At 34.5% G+C, this 21,742-nt stretch overlaps 2 protein-coding genes across 7 annotated transcripts; one reads left to right on the forward strand and one right to left on the reverse strand.

Annotated features, from left to right (window-relative positions):
* The first annotated feature begins 311 nt into the window (after positions 1-311).
* LOC108343773 (DEAD-box ATP-dependent RNA helicase 41) lies at positions 312-2,776 on the forward strand. Of its 2 annotated transcripts, none has more exons than XM_017582149.2 (2): positions 312-640; positions 992-2,776. In XM_017582149.2, the coding sequence occupies exons 1-2, from the start codon at positions 577-579 to the stop codon at positions 2,527-2,529; spliced, it is 1,602 nt and encodes a 533-aa protein (XP_017437638.1). In that variant the 5' UTR covers positions 312-576; the 3' UTR covers positions 2,530-2,776. The 2 variants fall into 2 exon arrangements, with proteins under 2 accessions (XP_017437638.1, XP_017437639.1); XM_017582150.2 differs by lacking the exon at positions 312-640 and having other exon boundaries at positions 991-1,045; positions 1,119-2,776.
* A 1,237-nt stretch (positions 2,777-4,013) lies between these two features.
* Positions 4,014-10,824, reverse strand: LOC108345054 (uncharacterized). 5 transcript variants are annotated; one of them, XM_052866813.1, is made up of 3 exons: positions 10,284-10,824; positions 7,706-7,851; positions 4,014-4,205 (listed from the first exon to the last, which is right to left on the reverse strand). In XM_052866813.1, exons 1-3 carry the CDS (start codon positions 10,712-10,714, stop codon positions 4,132-4,134), a joined length of 651 nt encoding a protein of 216 aa, XP_052722773.1. In that variant the 5' UTR covers positions 10,715-10,824; the 3' UTR covers positions 4,014-4,131. The 5 variants fall into 5 exon arrangements, with proteins under 5 accessions (XP_052722773.1, XP_052722774.1, XP_052722771.1 ...); XM_052866814.1 differs by having other exon boundaries at positions 4,014-4,191; positions 10,284-10,823; XM_052866811.1 differs by having other exon boundaries at positions 4,014-4,191; positions 7,592-7,851; positions 10,284-10,823.
* Between the last annotated feature and the right edge of the window lie 10,918 nt (positions 10,825-21,742).

The following is a 21,742-nucleotide window of genomic DNA, read 5'->3' on the forward strand; positions in this document are numbered from 1 at the left end:
TATTTTTAACGAAAAAGAATATACTTCTGACTTAAATAAACTTGATCACTCTAATATCTTAATCCTAAGATATAAAATCTTCTATTAAATCCAATAAGAACTCGTTTTTAAAGTTCTATTAAATCTCAACTATTTAATAACATGTCAACTAATCAAATATATTTAAAGGACTTAACTTTCATAATTGAAAATGAGACTAAAATTGCATTTTTATTTTGTTATAAGAGTTTGATCTAATCTAGAAGAGATTAATCTTATCTAGGATAGTATAATGGTAAACCTAATGTTTATTCGAACTCGGTAATGAGCAAATAAAATAAAATTAAAAGTTTTTCTTTTCTATTTACGTAAAAATAAAATCCGTTTCTTGTTTCTTCTGCTATGATCCTCCCCTCGCCGCCGCACACCACCGTTCTTACTGTTCCTGAAGCAGTCGTAATTCAAGTTCAGTTTTAGTTCCACCTTTCACATTTGAGCGATTGAAGCATTGCACGCAGTTGCAGGGGGCAGTAAATTTATTTCTCATAACCCTAATTTTGGTTAACCAAACCCTCTTCTTCTGCATCCTTTTCCTCCATGACTGATCCTCACGCCTATCACAACAACCCATCTCTCGGTACCGATGCTGATGCACCAGAGGGTAATGCCTTCTATTTTATTTTCCTTAATTTTGATCTTCATGTTTTAGTTTCTGCACCCTCTTTCTTGCCCATCAACGTTCAGTTACCAATTTGACGGTTTTTTCACTATTTAGGGGATATATTAATTTTTGGTTTACCTCAGACATCATTTAGTAAAAGGGTTAATCCTTCAGGGATGAAATTTAGGGTTTATTCTCATATTGAATGATTATTGTGATTTAATTTTTGAGATACTTTCTCTGTATTACTCTTGATGCCTTGATCTGGACTGCTATGTCTTCTAGAGATGTGTTTTGGGAATTCAGAAAATATTAACCCAATTGAGTTCATTTTTTTGTTTGTGATTTTAGATGCTGGGGAAGATGTCAAGCTGAGGTCTAGGGACCAAAGACTGGCTCTGCAAGGTGAGCCTAAGTGTGTTATATGCGGCCGCTACGGTGAATACATATGTGATGAAACTGATGATGATGTTTGCAGTTTGGAATGCAAACAGGCACTGCTTGGAAGAATTGCGAAATCATTGGCTCCTTCTGGAAATCTTCTGCCACCTAAAAAGATTCCTATGGCTGATGAATGCTTTTATGTTAGTGATGCTGATAACAAATCAGGGACTGCATCAAAGGCTAGTGATCTTAGAACGGAACTTGATATTCATGTGAAGGGTGATGTAGTGGCACCGGTTTTGTCATTCTATGCCTGTAACCTCCCTGATAAGCTACTCCACAATATAGAAGCAGCAGGATATGACATGCCTACACCTGTCCAGATGCAAGCAATTCCTGCTGCTTTGACGGGCAAAAACATGCTTGTTTTGGCCAATACTGGATCTGGGAAGTCTGCTTCGTTTCTTATTCCTATAGTTTCTCGTTGTGTGATTCATCGCCAGCAATATGTTTCAGTTAAGAAGAAGCCTTTGGTTATGGTGTTAACACCCACCAGAGAGCTCTGTATACAGGTCGAAGAGCATGCTAAGATGCTTGGCAAGGGATTGCCTTTCAAAACTGCACTTGTGGTTGGTGGTGACGCCATGGCTGGACAACTCCATCGCATTCAACAAGGGGTGGAATTGATTGTAGGAACCCCGGGAAGACTTGTTGATCTTCTAAGTAAGCATGAGATTGACTTGGATGATGTCATGACTTTTGTTGTGGATGAGGTGGACTGTATGCTGCAAAGGGGTTTTAGAGATCAGGTCATGCAGATATACAGGGCTCTGTCACAACCCCAGGTCTTGATGTATTGTGCCACAATGTCTAATGATTTAGAGAAGATGATTAACACGCTGGCGAAAGGTACAGTGGTTATCTCTGTTGGAGAACCTAATAGAGCAAATAAGGCTGTGAAGCAGGTAGCTATTTGGGTTGAGTCAAAGCAAAAGAAACAGAAATTGTTTGACATTTTGACAACTAAGAAGCATTTTAAGCCACCTGTTGTAGTATATGTGGGATCCAGACTTGGGGCAGATCTTCTGGCTAATGCAATTACAGTTGCCACTGGAATTAAAGCAGTTTCAATTCATGGGGAGAAGTCTATGAAGGAAAGGAGAGAAATAATGCAGTCCTTTTTTATTGGTGAGGTCCCAGTGGTTGTGGCTACTGGAGTTTTAGGCAGGGGGGTAGATCTGCTGGGTGTAAGACAGGTTATTGTATTTGACATTCCTAATTCCATTAAGGAATACGTACATCAGATTGGAAGGGCATCTAGAATGGGAGAAGAAGGTGAAGGTATAGTTTTTGTGAATGAGGAAAACAAGAATGTCTTTCCAGACTTAATTGATATTCTGAAATCTGGTGGAGCAGCTGTGCCTCGGGAGCTTGCCAATTCACGGTACGCCACAGGATTTTTCTATGGTGGGAAGGCTTCGAAAAAGAGAAAGAACACAGGATAGTTTCTTCTTGCAGTTTTCTATCTTCATGTTGTCAACATAGAAAACTGCAATAGAAAATACATGTATATGTTATATGTTTTATGAAAGGTCTTCGTTCTAGAATATATCAAACATTCAAATGAGCAGAACTTGTGACATAACTAGAGACGTTATGCTTTTGTGATTATTAGATTAGAAAGTCTCAGAGCTGTTTTACCCATAAGCAAAAGCATAAAGATTGGAATTGGAGAAAGGGATGAGATCTAAATGCTTGTGATTATTTTGTCTTTCTGTTGAGAAGAAAAAAGGGTAAAAAGAGTGTCAAATGGAGATTCTATCCAAACTTCTGATGCTTGGAACCCATTTTTGCGATTATGGTGAGTGTGCCATCTTTATCTAACCTTTCTTATGCTATGAAGTTGGCTTCTGCAATGCATGTCATATTTTTGGGCAGCTTCCTTATTGGAATCATATACTTGAATTCTCACATTGACTGCAGCATTAAGTGTCAATATCTCTATAAAACCTTTTACGAGAGAAAAATAAGAAAAAGAAATAAAATTTGGCTTTTATATAAATTAAAATTATTTGTAAAGAAGATAATTCAAAACCCTACTATCAGTACCCTCCCTGATCACCCTTGGCATATAAAAAGGGTTGTGATTTGTTAAGCAGGGTGAGAGTCTGGAATCTGCATTTTCTGTCACGTTTGGGGTTCTATTAATTTTGGGGATTTTAGCTGGTTTTTAATAAAAAAGATGTTGGCAGGGGGTTTACATACACATATACATACTATTGGTTAAACGTAGGCTTTGATTTACTTACTTGAACAATTACTATGACCAAAGCCTCAATTATTATTTAGTATTGTCTTTGTTTCCATGTATCATATTTTCATTAATGGAAATTACTACGACAATCTCATTTCCACAATTTCTTTGCACTTCCTCAAATTTTTAAAATGACCATTTTCAAAATTGCCACTTAAAACAAGTGAAGCATTAATCACGCGATATTAACAGAATATTATGATAAATCATAAAATTATTTGTCAATTTTACTATCCAGTTCTTGACTCCTTTTAAAATGAAATATTAACTAGAAAAATTACTTGATCAAATTATATTAATTGCACATGTAAAATCAAATATTGTTGTAAAAATCTCCAGCCTTGATATTCTATCCCTTTTTATTCTCAAAACTACTCCTTTCACTTCAGAAGCATCTGGCTGTGCACCTACTTCCATAGATATGTTTAGACACCACTCAAATAACCAAAAGTTCTTTTTCTCCATGAATTAATGGAAATAGCCTTTAAGATATTTGTGAAAGGCCAACCATTAGATAATGCAATCAAAATCATTCTTAAAAATAATATGTAAATAATTAAATGAAGAAATCCGGACAGCAACACCATAGCACTTAAAAAATTTAAAAGCCATGTAACAGAAGAAACTACATGACAAGAATTGGATCCTTTTATGTTATTGAACAGTATGGCCATGCTAGAGAGTGACGAACTTTTATTAAATATAATTAATGGGTCCTATAAATACAAGGTGGGAATTGGGTCCTCAGATAATAATCGTTTCTTTGTCTCTCCAACAAGACCATATCATGTCACTAAACAACATATTCATAATGAGTAACTTGCATCAACCAACATCTTTTCAAAACCAGCATCTGCAAACACATGACTGATCGAGGTAGTAATGCTTAATTAAATATTTGATAGCAAGTATTTCATTGTTCAGAAATGAAACTATAAAATACAATAGAAAGATTTAATCATCATTCAGGGTGTCGGGACTTGGATACCCTGGCAATACAAGAATATAACAACTATAATGCCCATCAGATGCAACAAGTCAAAAGAGAGTCTTGTTAATTCTACTTCCCTATTCTATTGGTCTTTTCACATTAATCAAAATTCTACATGTCAACTAATAGGCATTCTTTCATCTATGAGCCACAAAAGAAATATTGTTAAACTTATAAATAAAAAATGAATTATATGGAATTTATAAATTCATTATGTTAGAATTCAATTGCAAGGTATGGGATTCTAATGTGGGATTTACAAGACCTTGATAGGTTTGACCTTGTGTATAAAAAAGGAGGAATAACTGAATGTGACAGTTATAACCTCCTATAGTTGTTTTCCTTGTAGCTGACTATTATAAATAGTCAGGGTTTGTTTTAGGGAGGCTAGCTTGTTGTTTTCTAGAAAGGAAAGGAGGGGTGGGAGACCAAGGTCCTCTCAAAGGAACCCCAATTGTTGCCCTCTGTTACTGTTTTCTACCACATTGGCAGAAACAGTCTTGTTAGTAATAAAATCATTCAAGAGTCTGTCTTGAACATTTCTGTAAGTTCTGTTTGTCCTATCATCTCGTAGGTTTCTTATCACATTCTGATAGGATATAATGTGTATGATAGGAGGAAACAGATTAAAAAATTAGTTGTTAGTTGGGTTGTTAGGTTGAATGAGACTTTCTTTATATAGTGGGGGGTCTTTGTAGGAAGGGGGAGGTTTTTGGATGTTTAGAGAATTGTTGACAGGATCAATACCATCTTGGTGAAGGGTTCCCTTGGAGGCATTTTTTCTATTCTGGGTGCCTAGATCAATAATACCAGATCTTTTCAGTAAACTTTGGTGTTTTACAATAGTTTTCTTGGGTTCCTCTACCTATGAACCTAACAAATTGGTCCGACCTGCCGAATAAAAAAAGAGGTGGAAGCATGGAAGAAAAGGTAAAATACTTTGGAGAGAGGGCCAGAAATCAAGGAAGAGCCATGACAGAAAAAAAAAACTGTATGCAAGAAATAAGGGAAATCATCCAAAAAATAAAAGACATGCTATAGGAACTCATGAATCATGGTATAGTCGGCAAAACATCAAGAAAGGCAAGAAATACTCTGAAAAAGGAGGTACTTGGCTAATGATGAAGAGAAGAAGGAAGAAAGAGGCTTGGGGTTAAAATAGTGGTGTCAAGGAGCGACCTAGTTGAGTCTGTTTACAGAGCAAGAAAGGAGAGAAGAGAAAAACTTCTACAAGACATCAAGAAAGCGAAAAAACCCTTAGGTGGAGGAGAAAGTTCAATCAATTGGGAGAAGAAAGGAGAAGAGGATGCCATTAACAATAATGGAACTAGGAAGGGTGAGGAAGAACCAGTTTTTCCATGTGTGGAAAGAGAAGAGTTGTCCACGTATGAAGGGACTGACACCCAAGGTCAAACAAAAAGGGCAACAAATGCTTCTAAAGTTCAGAACACCAAAGGATCAACAAAAATACACCCAAACAGCAAAGAAAATGTAGTCTAGGGGTTCAAGACCTAAACACCAAAAATCCAAGAACCTTTCTTGGGAAGATCTGGCAACAACTCTACTAAGGATAGCTGAAGGGAACAGGAGAAGGATGCTATGTGAGAGTTTGGCAGCAATAACACAAATTGGAAATGTGGAAATTTTACATGAGAGTTTGACAGTAGATGGAAGTAACACCATGAATCATTCAAATCTGGTTGGATCTTCATTTCATTTTCCTGAAACTGGATTTAGTAATGATATATGGTCAAAGAAAGTTTTTTGTTTTCATCCACTCTCAAATTATAATGTTAAATCAAGTTTAGTTGGAAATAATGGAGCAGTTTCCGAAAATGTTGTTGCTACCAGAGCCGATGAAGTCAAAGATGAAATTTTGAGGATTTCACAAAATTGGGCTAAAAGAATCCAAGAAGAGTGGAAGTCATTGCAGGAGGAGTTGCTGGATTCAATATTATTCAGAGTTTATGGATCAATAATAGATTTTTTGAGGGTGGTATTTTTTGGGGCAGAGGGAACACCTTATCAAGATGGCCTATTCCTTGTTGATGTTTTCTTCCCAAGTAGTTATCCTATTGTACCGTCGGAAGTCCACTACCACTCTTGTAGGCTTTGGCTCAACCCAAATTTATATAGTTTGGGTAAAGTTTGCCTTAGTGAATCTAACATCGGGTCTGGCCATGAGAATGAGAAGGAGTAACTAGGTGTTTCAACAATTTTACAGGTTCGGGTCTCTATACAAGGTCTAATCTTGAATTCAAAACCATACTATAATGAGCATGGATTTGCCCATCTAATGGGTTCTAAAGAGGGTAAATTTTTTAGTTGTGCAAGAAGTCAATGGTTTTCCAGGTCTTTTGGTTGGAAGCAGTTCTTATCATTAATGGAATAGAAGAAGTCAACAATTCTCTCATATCGACCACCACACATGCCTCCAGATTTGAATTTGCAGGCAATAGCCAGTGAGTTCCCTTCCTATGATAACATGCTGATGAAGATAAGCATGAGACCAAGCTTCATTGTTCCAACCTTGAGGACAAGGTTGTTCTGCAGCAGTGTGTAATGATAAGATATAATGTGTATGATAGGAGGAAACAGATTAAAAGTTTAGTTGTTAGTTGTGTTGTTAGGTTGAGTGAGACTTTCTTTATATAGTGGGGGATCTTTGTAGGCAGAGGGAGGTTTTTGGATGTTTAGAGAATTGTTGATAGGATCATTACCATGCTGTGTGAAGGGAAATTTGTCCCTTGGAGGCTTTCTTTCTATTCTGGGGCCTAGAATCCACAATACCAGATCTTTTTGGTGAACTTTGGTGTTTTACAGTAGTGTTCTTGGGTTCCTCTACCTAGGAACCTAACACATTCCTATATACAAATCAACAACTCTACACAGGATTAAGTGAGTTAGGCATGATATGATCTCCAGAATAAAAATTTTAGGATTGACATTCCCAATCCATGCAATAGCTTCAAAAGCATATACAAATTTCTTACTTGAAGAACAAGCAAAAATTATGGTTTTTATGAGAAGAACAAACAACAGTTGAGTATGCTGTGATGCTGCTCATCGAATAGGACTAAAAGATAAACAAGGACAGAAAATTTTACAAACATACTTGTGTAGAATCCTTGATTTTTTTGCACTAAATGCTTCAGTATTTAAACATAATCCTATTTTTCAGAATCGAGAATATGCATTCTATACACAGAAAAATCTTTAGGAATTTGATATTATATTTTCTATAATCTGCAGATTAGTTTACTTTCTTATTCAGTCTCAACTTTGAGAGCAGTTTCCTTCAATGCAAGCTTTCGTTTCTTTTGAATTTGGTGGACAAATTCAGAAACTAGTACATGAAACTTCGGTGTAGGCTTACGATTATTAGGGATAGCATTCCCTAACCCAGCCCTTCTTAATGCACGAGATAAACACCTTTCACCAAATTGATGATGAGTTGCGCATGCAGCAGGAACCACAGATTTCAATACTGGCTTATTACAAAATGAAGGCCCTGTTGGCAAACTGAAAAAAAGCCAAGAACTCCGTGAGTAAGGTTGTCTGCTCCAGATATTACAAAGTATTGCAAATGAAAAATGTCAGAATTCTCGTGTGGCAAATAAATATGGTCAAATAATTAAATGAAGTGAGATGACCCAAACAACTTTTACTTATTTATTGACGGAAGTGATATATAGCCAAACAAAATGAAGTCACGTCTTCATCTGCCTGATAAACTATGTCCGTAGGTTTCAAATCAAGTATTGAGATCTAAAAAGAGGAAAGAGGAAAGAGAAATAAAATATTATACTACAAGTTTTAAGGCATCAATCTTCCCCAATAGATAATGGTTAGTATTTCTACACATCCTTATTGATGAGAACTATGAATTCTTAAGATTCTTAGCCTAGATTATTTTATAATGGTTAGTATTTCTACATGTCGTTATTGATGAGAACTATAAATTCTGAAGATTCTTAGCCTAGATTATTCAAACATAAAGGTTTACAGCACAAGGAAAGAGACAGAAAGATTGATTTACCAATTGTAGGTACGGAGACCAGTATTCATTACAGAGCTCGCATTCAATAGTATAATCTAGCAAAATAGGCTAAGAGATCTAAAATTTTACAAGAAAGATCTTACATATCGAACCTAAAATTGATATATTGCAACATGATTTATATAGGTTCAGTGAGTAGTGAATTATCACTATTTAGCAAGCTACTATGACATGCAAATAGCCAGAAATTACAAAGTTCTACATATGTGTTGGAAGTTCTGAAAAACGCATTCCTGTAAGTAATGTAACATACAAATTCCTAAAAGAGATGCTGACTGGTAAAGGGAAATAAGCTGAATACTATCAAGAATTTGAATCAAACTACTCTTTTAGACAAAATATGTGTCAAGTCTGAACCTTTGAACTTAGAAATGAGTTCATTTTCACAAGAGGAGTTTAGCTTTCATTTGACACCATGAGTCACAAGGTAAATAAGAGAGGGTGACAAAATTATCGAAGCATTACAGATTTGCAAACAGGTTGAACTAGTAAGTAATGTGTTAGATTACAGTTTTCAATTTTCGGAATCCTAGACTTCTATTGCATATTATGTGGATTCACTTTTTTCGTTCTTTTAGCTTATAAACTCAAGAGAAATGTTTGAGGTAGCCCATAAATGAATTAATATCATAGATATAGATTATGTGGGAGCCTCTAAATAGCAGAGGTTGAAACACAAATTAATGGTTGTTATTTCTCTTAAAAAATCAATTAGAAAATATATTTATCCGAAACTAAACAGAAGTATAGAAACACAGATTATTTTTTTTACTGTACAACATCGACAAAAAGGTTTGAATCTAGAATGTTGTTCAACTACCCTACCCAAACCCCCACTACTAAGGGTGTATTTGGATTTCAATTGGAACACCCAAACCAACTTTTAGTTTTCATTGAACATTGTACAAACATGTTTCACTTTTTTTTCGAAATAGAGTTAAAAGCCAAATTCATCTTTCAACTCCAATTGAGTTCACCTTAACTTAATTTCCGGACTAAAATCCAAACACACTAAGGGCATGTTTGTTTTCAGTTTAAACAGTTCAAACTCCAATTGAACTCCACTAAACAAGAAACTAGGTTTTAATTCACTTGAGGTTTGGGGTGTTCTAATTGGATAAAAAAAATCCCCAAGTGTGTTTGTTTTAGGTAAAACACACATTCCAAAGCTCCATTCAAGTGAAAGCTTCTCTCATGAAGGATTCATGTTCAAGGCAACGGAATGATGTTTCAAACACACCGTAAGGATATGTTTGCTTTTACATTCACAATGCAAAAAAGACACATACTTCAGTGTGTGATTGTTTCAGCAAATTCTAACTTTCCAGTTCTCCTAGAACCCAATCCTCCTCTCATATTAGATTGGCATTCAACATGACCGAAGCCAAATCAAACACAGTCTCACTTTGGGTGCTTCAAAAGTTGTGTAATCAATAAACCCACACTAAGCCAACCTAGTGGATACCGAAGCTAAACATAGCAAATGGTAAACTGAAGCACAGCAAAGTGATCAATTTTCCACGGCCAAACAACTAACTTATAGAAAAAAAATTCATTGAAAAAATTAGACAATAAAACGACAACCTCACTTCTTCTTCCACTAACCTCAGACCCTAGAACCACCCTATTCATATAATCAATCAAACTAAGCTATACATACTCAATCATTCAATTAGTCTCAAACACGAGTTCCATTAATTAAAGTAGAATACAAATAAAGGTTCCAAAACGAAATAACATTCCAAATAAATAAAAAGGACATTAAAGTGTATTTTTATTATATATTTAATTTTTTAATTTCACTTTTCACATTATTTTCCATTTTCAATTCAATATCCAAAGATATAGTTTCAATTTGAAATAATAAAAAATCACAGTAGAAAGAAGAACTCACTTCTTGGCAACAGCTCTGCATCCCTGATAAAGCTTCTGTTTGGAATCGGACAGTATATGAGCGTGACAGTATTTCGTCATAGCCATGGCCTTAGTCTTGCAGCCGCTAAAACGACACCGTATGATATCGTCGCCGCCACCGACGCCAGTGATGACGCCGTTTGGATTGTTATTCTCACCCTCGTTGTGATCCTCCTTGAAAGGGCTCTTCCCGTAGGTCCAGCTGTAGTCTCTGTACTTGGACCTCAGCTCCTCCATTAGGGCCCAATAGTGGGTCCGGTAGCACCGCGTCAGCTGCCTCACTCGCCGGAGCCGCCGCTGGAGAACCTCCTTCCGCGTCAGAAACCGCGACTTCGCCAGCGCTGCGTCCTCGCCAGCCCCGTCGACAGTCACCGGGCGCGACGGAGATGAGGCGGAACCCAACTCGTCCATGGATGCTGATTCAGTCACTAACTCTGACAAGCAATACAAGTGACACCGGTTTCTCGGTGGAACTTGAAGAGTTCGTTACGTTTTTTTTTTGTTTGATTTTGAAAGTTGAGAGAAACAAACAACTTTTAACTTATCCCTGCCAGTGCCAGCTATCAATGCATTAAATTTTTATTTGAAAAAAATGTAAAATTATTCAGAACGTTTTTTTAACTCCATTATAGAAGCACTTGTTTTTCACAAAGACAGAAAGATATTCATTAACGTTCTTGGAAATAATTTAAAATATTTTGCAATGAAGTTAATAATTTAATTAAAATATTATTTATAGTATATAGTATGGTTATTTAATTATACTTTGAAATGAAAGTTATAAGTTTTTCAATATTTCTTTTAAATTTGTAATTAAGGTAATTATAATTTATTTTGATATATAATATAAACTTCGAATTTAATGATTACCTACTAGCTATACAGCAGTTAAGTAAGTTACACCTCTCTGATTATTTATTACCCCATATTATATTTTTTTAACGTTTCTTTCAACTTTCTTTTCAACCTATTTTCAGTACCCAATTATATAATAAAAATAACTTTAATTGTACTTTTAATCTCATAAATTAAATTTATTTTTTTTACGCTCTTTAAATTTAAATTTACTTTTAGTTCTGAATTTTGAAAACTATTTACTTGATACTTTTCATAGATATAATTTGTAGCGAATTTTAACAAGTTTTAAAATATGTAAGTCTACATAGATAATGTGATTTTTATGGTGGACCTTGCACTAGAGTACATCTTATGGAGAGAGTGTGTGGAAAATTGTTACTCAATCATAGTCTAAGTCAAATTATGATGATGTTTGTGTTGTGGATGGATATTGTTAAGAATAATTTCTAATGGTGGTGGTATGTTAGTGGATTCTGATTCTTTGACTGATATATATTCTTTGAAAGATGTATATTCTTTGAAAGATGTTACTTCTATTATTGATAATTTATAGGGTTTACAACATTAGATTTATCTCATTGTAATTCTAAAGTAGTTTCTGTTTAAAAAAATAGTCACTAAATGAGCTAATATACTTGATGATTGTGGATTATTATAATTTTGAGGAGGAGGATGAGCTAGTTCAAACTACAAGGAAGTATTATAAGACCTGAGAAAATGTAATGATTGAAAGTGATGATGTAATATGGATTATGTATGTTATTAATGAAATTCCCATGTTTTCACAAGTGTTATATAACTTAGTTGGTGAGAGCTCCTTGTTGAGTTAAGTGGTCTTATGTTCAAATCTTGCTTAGAACTTAGAATCTTTGTTTTTTTATTCAATTTATTTTGTCAGCAGTACATGTAATTGTATGTCTAATATGTTTATGATATACCTTATAATCAATAACAATGTGACAACTTATTGGTTGAGATGATTGCTTGGTATGGTGAAGGAAGGGATTCGAACCTACCTAAAATGCTTAATAGGAGCATTTTCATTTTGCTACATTCTGGTAGTTGTTTTTAGATTCAAAATTAGATACATTACACTTAAACCAGTTTAGGAGACATATCTCTAACTAATGTAATTAAGAAATCAGAATATTAACGTATATATGCATAACCAACATCATATTTTTGGCATTTATGTTGATTGAGAGAGAAAAAGGAAAGGAAGGATTAAGAGTAATCAGGTTTTTAGAAAAGAAGATATTTTGATGAGTGAATAAGAGAGTGGTAGTAGGGAAAAAGAGTCACGTTTTAAAAGGAAAACCTAAATGAGAAATATAGAGAGCATCGTGAGAGAGTGGCTGGGAAAATTTGAAATAGTGAGTGGTAGTCTTGGTTGATAGCAAGGACGTGAGAATGGAGGAGGGATAGGTTGTGCTATGAAACCTTGGGCAGAGTAAAGATATTAGAATCGATTAAGGTATTAAGCTACCTTAGTTAAATTTTGTGCAAATGTAGTTGGTTGTTGTAATATATAGTTCAATGGTGGTGTTCGTGCAAGGTAAGGGTTTAGGTAATTTTTTGAGTGGTCAGGGATTGTTTTCATGTTGTTCTAGGGGTTGGTTTTGCGTGTGAGGTAGAGTTAGTGTAGGGAGAGCAATGATTTAGTTGCTATAAGGTTTTTGGCCAGTGTTCAGTTTCTATAAGGTGTATTTTCCTAGTGGTTTAGTTGTTGTCATGTTTCTCTATAGTGTTTCCAATTGCTATAGAGTGTACTTCTAGCGGGATAATTGCTATAAGGATTAGTTCCATGTGTTAGGGGTTAATTCCAGGTACAATTTTTGTAGGGTTCATTTTCCTAGTGTTGGTGTGGTGTTTATAGGTGCTTAGGTCCTTTTCCATTTGTCTAGGTTGTTAAACTATGTTAGTAGAATGCCCAAAAAGTGAATCCAAGTGGTCTAGTTATAAGTTGTTAAGTCTTAGAGGTCCTACCGAGCTTCCAACTATTGAAATCGAGCTTTCAAATGTTGTAACTGACCTTCCAACTATTGAAATCAAGCTTCGAAATGTTGAAACCAAGCTTCCAACTATTGAAACCGAGTTGCTAAATGTGAGGACTGATAAGATATTAGTGAATTTCAATGCGTAATTAGCACTTATCTTGTTTTTATTTATGTATTAAATTTGTGATAATTACCTCAATTTTACTTGTTTTGAACATACACATGAATTCAAGGAGTTAAATCTGCATTTTGAAGAGAAAAAAAGAAGAGATTTCAACCATTTTGGAAGAATATGCCTTGCCACGGCTGTAGCGCTACCTAAGGGTTTAAGCCATAGAGAAAACCATTCAAGAATGTTTCCTTAAGCCATAACATGGAAGAGTGCTTCATTATTAAGCAACCTTAAGCAGCTCTAGCCCAAGAATTCATAGCTTGAGCCATGGAGGAAACCCACCAAGGGAGGAAATCTCAGTGTTGGAGCCATGAGCCACCGCTTGAGTCGTGCTGCGAATGTCTATAAATAAGATCATTTTGGACATATTCAAGGGAAATGGAACAAGAGAGAGAAAATGAATTCGGTATTAGCTTTCTTAGGATGATTATAGAGAGAGACTCTACTGAGTTTTTTAACTCATAATCCTTGTAATGCAAAGACATATTCTTAGAGGATTAGGAGATGTTTTCTTCTTCTTTGCATGTACTTCTTTCAATATTCATGAGGAGCTAAACCTCTATTGTGTTGGAGCATGATGTAGCAGATTCAAACTTTTATATTCAGTGACACTTTCATTTATGTAATTTTCATTTGATTTAAAGTGTTTGATCATAAAGAGCACTCCTAGGATTTGATCATCTTAAGTTACAAATTTGAAGGAATATCTGATATAAGAGAGGGGTGAAAACATAATAAAACATTAGAGGGGAGGAATAGTGTTTTTAAAACTTTTTGTAAATGACGTCTGATAGGTTTGCAAATGATTGATAGACAAAGGATATGTTTAAATGATGGTATTTAAAAAGGGCTTTATGAAAACGTTTGAAGAAGGAAAATGTAACACCCCACTTTTGGATGCCACAATTACGAGTGAAAATTTAAAATTTTTTAAAATCATAATACTATTGCAGAAATCCAAATTCGATAAGTCTTTACAATTCAAGAAAAATAAACCAAAATTAAAATTTAATTACAAAATAAAACTCAAAACAAAATAGTTTATTCAAACAACCACAAATTCTCCAACTTTCTTAATCCACTCGTCGCACTATACAATCTCCGAACTAACTGCATGATCATCTGCTCCCGTATAAAAGGATCATCACATATGGAAACCACAACCACAAACATACAAGGATAAGCTAATAGAAAACAATACAAAATAATAGACAATAACTCCACCCATCTACATTATTCAAATATATATCCCCGATCCATAAAATCAACCACACTCACATTATACATAAAGTCAAACACTCGTGGTTTATCCCTCCCACCCCGCGTACCCTACCATTCCACCTGTAGCGTTCCCATATAGGCTCGTTCGAGTCAATTCACCTGCGCGGCTAAAGAACATGTTTCCCTACTCCACAAGGACATACGAGTAAAAACATTGATACATCGCGCACTAGGTACTATACTTAGCAAAGAGCTAGAGACCAGGAAAAACATCATTCCCCCATGTAAAGAGGGTACAACACTTGAACACCCCTCTCTTTTCATACACAAGGCCAAAGAGAGCATCTTTCTCATATCGCACGATTGAAAAAGTCACTACTGAATTTACTATATACGGAGAAACGACCCCACAACAACCTATCTTACCCTCACACACATACAACCAACAACATATAAAACAATCATGTTCAAACATCACACAATCAATAACATAGCTTACCAACGAAACCAAAAAACATGACCAACAACACCTACGACTCAATAATCATCACAAACAGCTTAACCAAACATACAATTCGACAATCATAACAAACAGATCGGCCAAGCACACACACAACTTGACATCCTACAAAAACAACACGACAATAAACCCAAACAACATAGCATCATACAAAATAGAATGACAACACAACATGGCAAGAAAGGAAAACATGAAAATAAAATAAGAAATCAAGAATATAAGTTCCCCTTACATGAGTTTCTCGCTAAGACTTTTTCCTAGATTAAACAATGCCCTTCAATAACTCCCATGAGCTCTCATAAACCTTCACTCGATCAAACTCTCTCTCTCACTCTCAAAGTTTCTATCTCTTTTTTTCCTAATGGTCATAGTTTCTATATAAATAGGAGGTGATTGATATAGTATAACAATTATGTATGAGATTAATTTTTCTTGTGATGAATATACACGTAGCATACTTTATTTATAATAGAACAAATATGGACTAAGCCCAAAATACGAATAAGGAGTAATAAAAATTAACTAAATATAAATAATAAACATAAGATAAAAATAATATATCTATCTAAGATATCTAATAATAATCTATTTAACAAGAGACATATCTAACCCAATTAGGTTTATTTCCTAAATATTTATAAAAGCTCATTATTTTCATAATATAATAAAATGAAATTATCTTTAACTTAATTAATTCTGATAAGTCCGTACATAATATACTCTATCTTAATATTTTTATTCTAATTGATTATAAAAAGTCCCTAAATAATACATTCTATTTTATAATTATTTTCTAAAAATAATATCTAATAATATCTCAAGGTATCTTTCAATATGTAAATGTATCTAGTATATATCAATATCCAAGAATATCTTTTAAAATATCTAACAATATTTAATAATGATTTTTTCTAATTGAATAATTTTTCACCAAATCTTATATTCTAGAAAATCTTTTAAAATAAAATAACCCATTCAATAAAAATAACAAACTATTTTATCTTTTATTTAAAATTGTTAACCACATTTGTATATTTTTTTTTCTAATTATTAAAATTTCTAGAATCTAACATCCCAACAACAATTTTCATCCCTAAAAATAAAGGTATCTTCTTTCTTATGTTTTTCTATGATAAGATTTATGAGAAATACTTAAAATTATAGTTAAATAAACACAACAACATATTCATACTTTAACAGACAATGCACAACAATTATTATAAATATTAAAACACACCAAACTTGCTCATAAAACAAATATTAAAAATAATAAACACATATTATACATAGAGCAAGAATCAAACACATGACCACCAAGAGGTATTGTCCACACCCAATTTCGTCCGGGTAATTAAATCAATAAAAATAAAAAATAAGAGAATAATAATTAATGGTGGGTAAAAGGGATAAAATAATAACTTTAATACCAAACACAATATTTTTGAAATGTTAGATTAATATGGTAATAATTTGAATTAATATTATGCTAATAATTATAAACAATAATTAAAATAGTATATTAATATAATTTGTTGCATCAGTTGCTTTTAAAGAGGAAAATATGATTTTCTGACAATAATGATAATCAATGTTTTGAATATTATTTTTTTTTCTGACAACCATGACCATTTATTTCCCTATTTTGTTTTATTGTCAATTAATTCACAATTAAGACAAGATTTCAATAATATTATAACGTGTGTATATAAATACGCACTCTGTCATAGAAAAAGCAGGACGAAAAAAATAGAGAGAAGCATGCAGAAATAATAGAAAGAAAGTATAGAAAAAAAAAATAGGTTCTCACCCATAAGGGTTCTGTCAACGACAATCATCAAAGAAGAAATAGGAGAGTACTAAAAGCTAAAAAGGTATGTCACCTCTACACCATTCTTTTTCTCTTTTTACTGTACTCTGAAGTTTTTTTTTTAAAGGTATGTTTTTTTCCTACGCACAAATAATGTTTTTTTTAAATCATAATTTTTTTATAAGTATGTGTCGGCCTATGGCCGGTTTCATTCTTTTTCCCACCATTCTTAAATAAATAAAAATACAAAATCTTCAAAACCAAAAAAAGATGTCAATCTTGTGAAACCAAATCTTTTTTCGGATTTACTTTTCAAAAATCTAAATCAATAATTTTTTAAACAAACTCACAAACCTTTTTCTAGATAAAGAACTATGTGATCCCTGATTGTCCATAGATGGATGTACGTAGGACCAAGATCAATTCTTGTCGGGTTCATAAAACAAAAAATATTTTTTTGTCTCTTAATAGTTTCTTTATATTATTTTTGTTTAGGGAAAATTAAACATTTAAAAAAAACCATGTCAACCTTTTTACATTTAATTAAAGGTACTGCCTTTGGGCAGGCGCGATAGGGTGCTAACACCTTCCTTACGCGTAACCGATTCTCGAACCTAAAAATCTACTTTTCGCAAACCATGTCTTATTTTATGGTTTTCCATAGTTTTTCCATAATAAATTATGGTGGCGACTGATGAGTCAATATTTTCTTCACTTCATTTAGTTTATTGTGCTAGAATTAATCGGAGAATTGTGCTAGAATGTCCGGTATTATCCCGTTTTGCTAATTGTGCTTAATTTGGCCAGAAATTCTAATTTTGATTAATTTGAGTCATCTGAACTAATTAGTTGCATTAGTGATTGCAGGAAAAATATTGGAAATACAATTTGGGACATTTGAAAATTTATTCATTTACATAGAGTGTTATTTACTTGGAAGATTTATTTTTTGTGGTGATCCGTGAAAACTTGAGATGAAATATTTTGTTTGGATTGGCTAAAAATTAGAAGTGCACGCTCCAAAGGTTTTGTGGCAACATACAAAATTACAATTGCTTTCACGTGAACTTCTTCATTTCTTGGATTTATTGAAGCAAATTTGGCTTGGAATCCATATACATCACACTGCCATTGCAAAAATTGGCTTGGTTTAAGAAGTTAAAGCACATGGAAAAAGGGGGCCACCATTTGTAAACACCTCACGGTTTTGCTTGTTGTAAGAAGCATGGTAGCAAGTTTAAAGCTCATGTCCAAGGGACAACACCATACGGCACTTACCAATAATGAATCAATGTAAATTTTATAATGGAGGCCACCACTTGAAAGAGCTCACGGCAACAATACAAAATGGGAAGTCTTCTTTCTCTTTAGTGGGAGACAATATAATAGAAGTAGGGGACCACTTGCTTTTACACCTTGCACATCCAACCATTAACAATCACATGTGGAATAAAAGAGGAGAAGGGGCCACGTTTTATTTATTTTCTGGGTGCAGCTACGTAAAGAAAGAAGAGGGAAATGTTGGTGGCATAGCAAAATGATGAATTTTATTTTAGTAAGTGGTGTCACGGAAAAGTTTTGGCTTGCATATTTTCTTTTGACTCTCGGTACTCTTCCACTTCAAGCTTACACGGCTTATGCATCCACCACTTAGAAAAGAGAAGCTCACGGCAATCAGGTTCCTGCGAGATCCACAAGCAAGCTCATCCATATCCATCCAGCTATCTCCACCAGTTCAACACATTAAAGCTGCTGCTGCCACAACTGCAGCAACTTCCATGGTAGGAGTCCTTGGTCTTTCAATTATCCAACACAGCAGCTGTTTGGTTCAGAGAGAAACGGCCCAGCAAGAAAACACACACGGAGATGGATGTCCTTTACGGAGGCACATTTGTACTGGAATGGTGTATGTTTGAATGGAGTCAAGGGAGCACACATCACAGTCTTGAGCTGAAAGATGCACTGTCACGGGAGTTGAGCTAGAACAATGGAGATGCTCCACGGACCAGCAAGAGAGTTACGTTTCAGCACTGCCATGAAGCTGACAGAAGTGTTCTTACGATTGGTGGGAAGCCAGCAGTTGGTCCAGTAGTTTGGAGGTGCAAGTCCAGCTTACACACACCAGCAACGCATGTCCATCTTCACGCCGTCCAGATGAGTGAAGCACGCAAGCACCACCTGAGAAGAGAAGCGTCCAACAGCAAACCTCCATTCACATTCCAGCAAGCTTGGTCTCTCCTGGTTTGCATTCCATCAGCGTGCAGACTTCACGCACACAGCAGCCACGACCAAGAACATCATGGATCCAACAGAGAGAGAGGAGCCCACGGCAGTAAACTATTTCCGTGAAGAGATGAAGAAGTTGTGTGGCAACAAGAATAAGACAAGTGAAGGGCCCACCTTTTTGCTCATTTTGGAAAAGTCAGGAAGCTAGACAAAAACAAAACTGGAAGAAACAAAACTGAAAGATCACGGGCTGACAAAACCCAAATTGCTGATTTGAAGGAGGATTTCCATAGAGTGGCTATAAATGGCAGCAGCATCAGAGAAACAAACCATCAGATTTTAGAGTAGATTTTAGGATTGCTAGTTTAGGAAACCCACGTCTGGGAGGAGGCTTCTGCCTCTTCCTTTCCTTTTCTTTTCCAGTAGCAAGCTCTTTCATTTCCATTTCAAACAAGTGCAATGTAATTTTATTTCTGAATGCATGTTACATTATATCGCTTATTTTAATTTCAGTTTTTACGTGTAGTATTCAAGAACTTTATTTTTAATGTTAAAGTTTTTTTTTTATGAATTTCATTTTCAGTGCATTTAATTTTACCGTTTCTGTATATTTACTGTTCCGTTTTTACCATTCCATTTGGTTTTACAATCTTTAAAATTTATTTCAAACGTTTTAAAATTCGGTTTTATTTAATTTCCAGTCCACTTTAATTTTATTTTACTTCTGTCTTATTTAAATTCCAGTTTTAATTAAATTTTACCGCACAAAATCATTTCACAAAACCCCCCCCACTTCGTGTAAAAAAATCTGAAACCTAACCACAAATATTGGTCCCTGAGAGACGACCTAGGAGTCACATCCTAGACTATACTGCATTCCTTTAATGCACATCAAATTTGTATGACCGCGACAGTCGTATCAAATTTTGGCGCCGTTGCCGGGGACCAATGACGGTTTGGTTTTAGATTCTTGTTGTGTAAAGTTTTGTTCTGTTAATATGTTTGTTTTGTGTGTTTTGTCTTGTATATTTTTGTAGGCGACAACGACACCTTCAGCGAATTTTGGCGGCGTTGTCACTTCAGTCCAGGTTCTTGTTTTAGATTTTTACTGTTTTTGTTTTATTACATGGTTGTAATCTATGTTTTGTCTTTTATATTTTTATTGTGCTATGTTGTGTATTTAGTTGTTAGATAAAAAAAATAATAAAAATTGTTATGTCTTGTTTGTGCCTGTAGCATGTTAATTGTGTTGTATTTTATTTTATTTTATTTTATTTTATTTTTTTTTTTGTTTTTTTTGTTGTGATGTGATATTCTATTTTTCTGTATGCATGTCATATGTATTTTATCTGTTAATTAAATTTTTTTTTCTTTCCTGTGTTTTATTTTGAATTTTTCTTTTTAGATGTCTACCTATTTTAATTTTGTGAACAGTGTTTATTCTGCCAATACCTCTAATTATGAATCTCCTTCTGCATGGTACTTTAATTATTCTGCTGATTTTTGTAATGAGAACAATATTGCGCATCCTCTGGTGAGGGGCGTGCATGATGATGTTGCCAAGTCTATATCAGATTTTGAAAGCAAGTTGGACGATAAGATTGACTCTCTTGAGAAGTTGGTGGCACAATTGACTACCAACAGGAGATCTGCATCTCCATCTGCGTCTGTTGCACGACTATGTGCTATTTGTCTTTCCAATAACCACTATACAGATGCATGTCCTTCTTTGCAGCACCCTGTTGCCTCTGATGCGCCTCAAGCTTATTCTACGAACATCTACAACAGGCTACAAAAACAGCAACAACAGCAGATGCAATTTTATGATGCTCCCTTTCAAATAACTCCTCAACCTTCAACTTCTGAACCTACATTGAAGGAGTTATTAGAGCAGATGACCATGCAGAATCTCAAGTTCAAGCAAGAGAGCATGAAGATCCAGCAGGAAACTCAAGCTGCCATGCAGAATCTGAGTAATCAGATCAGGCAGATGGTCACTCTTGCACCTGAGGAGAATGCTGAAGTTTTTGAGGACCAAGCAAGAATAAGCAGTACTATGGAGCCAGGTAGACCATTTTTATCTTCCACCGTGGAGGTAAATGTACCTCAACTTGAATGTGCAGTTGATGAATTGGAAATTCATGAGAAAATTTCTACTGAGCAAAAACATGTTTATTCTGAAACTGATATAGATTTGATTGACAATTCTGAAGTTTTTGATTCAGTATTAGTTTCTGAAACCATTGATATAAATGTTGTGTTGAATGAACATGATTACAGTGATGAAATTTCCATTGATAATAGCTTTGAACTGAATGTGGATTTTGTTAATAATGCATATGTCAATATTGATTTTGAGACAGGAATTTTGCAATCGCATAACATGATAGAGTTAGAACAAAATTTCGATCTGACTCAGTTTTCTGAGAATTGTGAATGTGATTGTGAATCTGGTTCTTGCCCGATTTGTATTGAAATTGATTATGTGTTACAAACAGATTCTGAATTCATAACAGATGTTATTGATTATGAGTTTGATGACCAGGTTACAAAAGTAAATGAGAATACAGGTATTACTCCGGTGTCTCAGACTCAACAACTGCTGGTGGACAGAAGGCTCCTCATTTTATTGATACAA

Source organism: Vigna angularis, chromosome 8 (assembly GCF_016808095.1).
Source record: "Vigna angularis cultivar LongXiaoDou No.4 chromosome 8, ASM1680809v1, whole genome shotgun sequence".
NCBI classification, from domain to species: domain Eukaryota; kingdom Viridiplantae; phylum Streptophyta; class Magnoliopsida; order Fabales; family Fabaceae; genus Vigna; species Vigna angularis.

Bases quoted from the DNA above. Each gene is read 5' to 3' on its own strand.
- LOC108343773 (XM_017582149.2), top strand. From the start codon at position 577: ATGACTGATCCTCACGCCTATCACAACAACCCATCTCTCGGTACCGAT. The intron at 641-991 runs GTAATGCCTTCT...TTGTGATTTTAG, and splicing joins CGATGCTGATGCACCAGAGG to ATGCTGGGGAAGATGTCAAG.
- LOC108345054 (XM_052866811.1), bottom strand. From the start codon at position 10,714: ATGGACGAGTTGGGTTCCGCCTCATCTCCGTCGCGCCCGGTGACTGTC. The intron at 7,852-10,283 runs GTGAGTTCTTCT...GCTTTTTTTCAG, and splicing joins TGCAGAGCTGTTGCCAAGAA to TTTGCCAACAGGGCCTTCAT.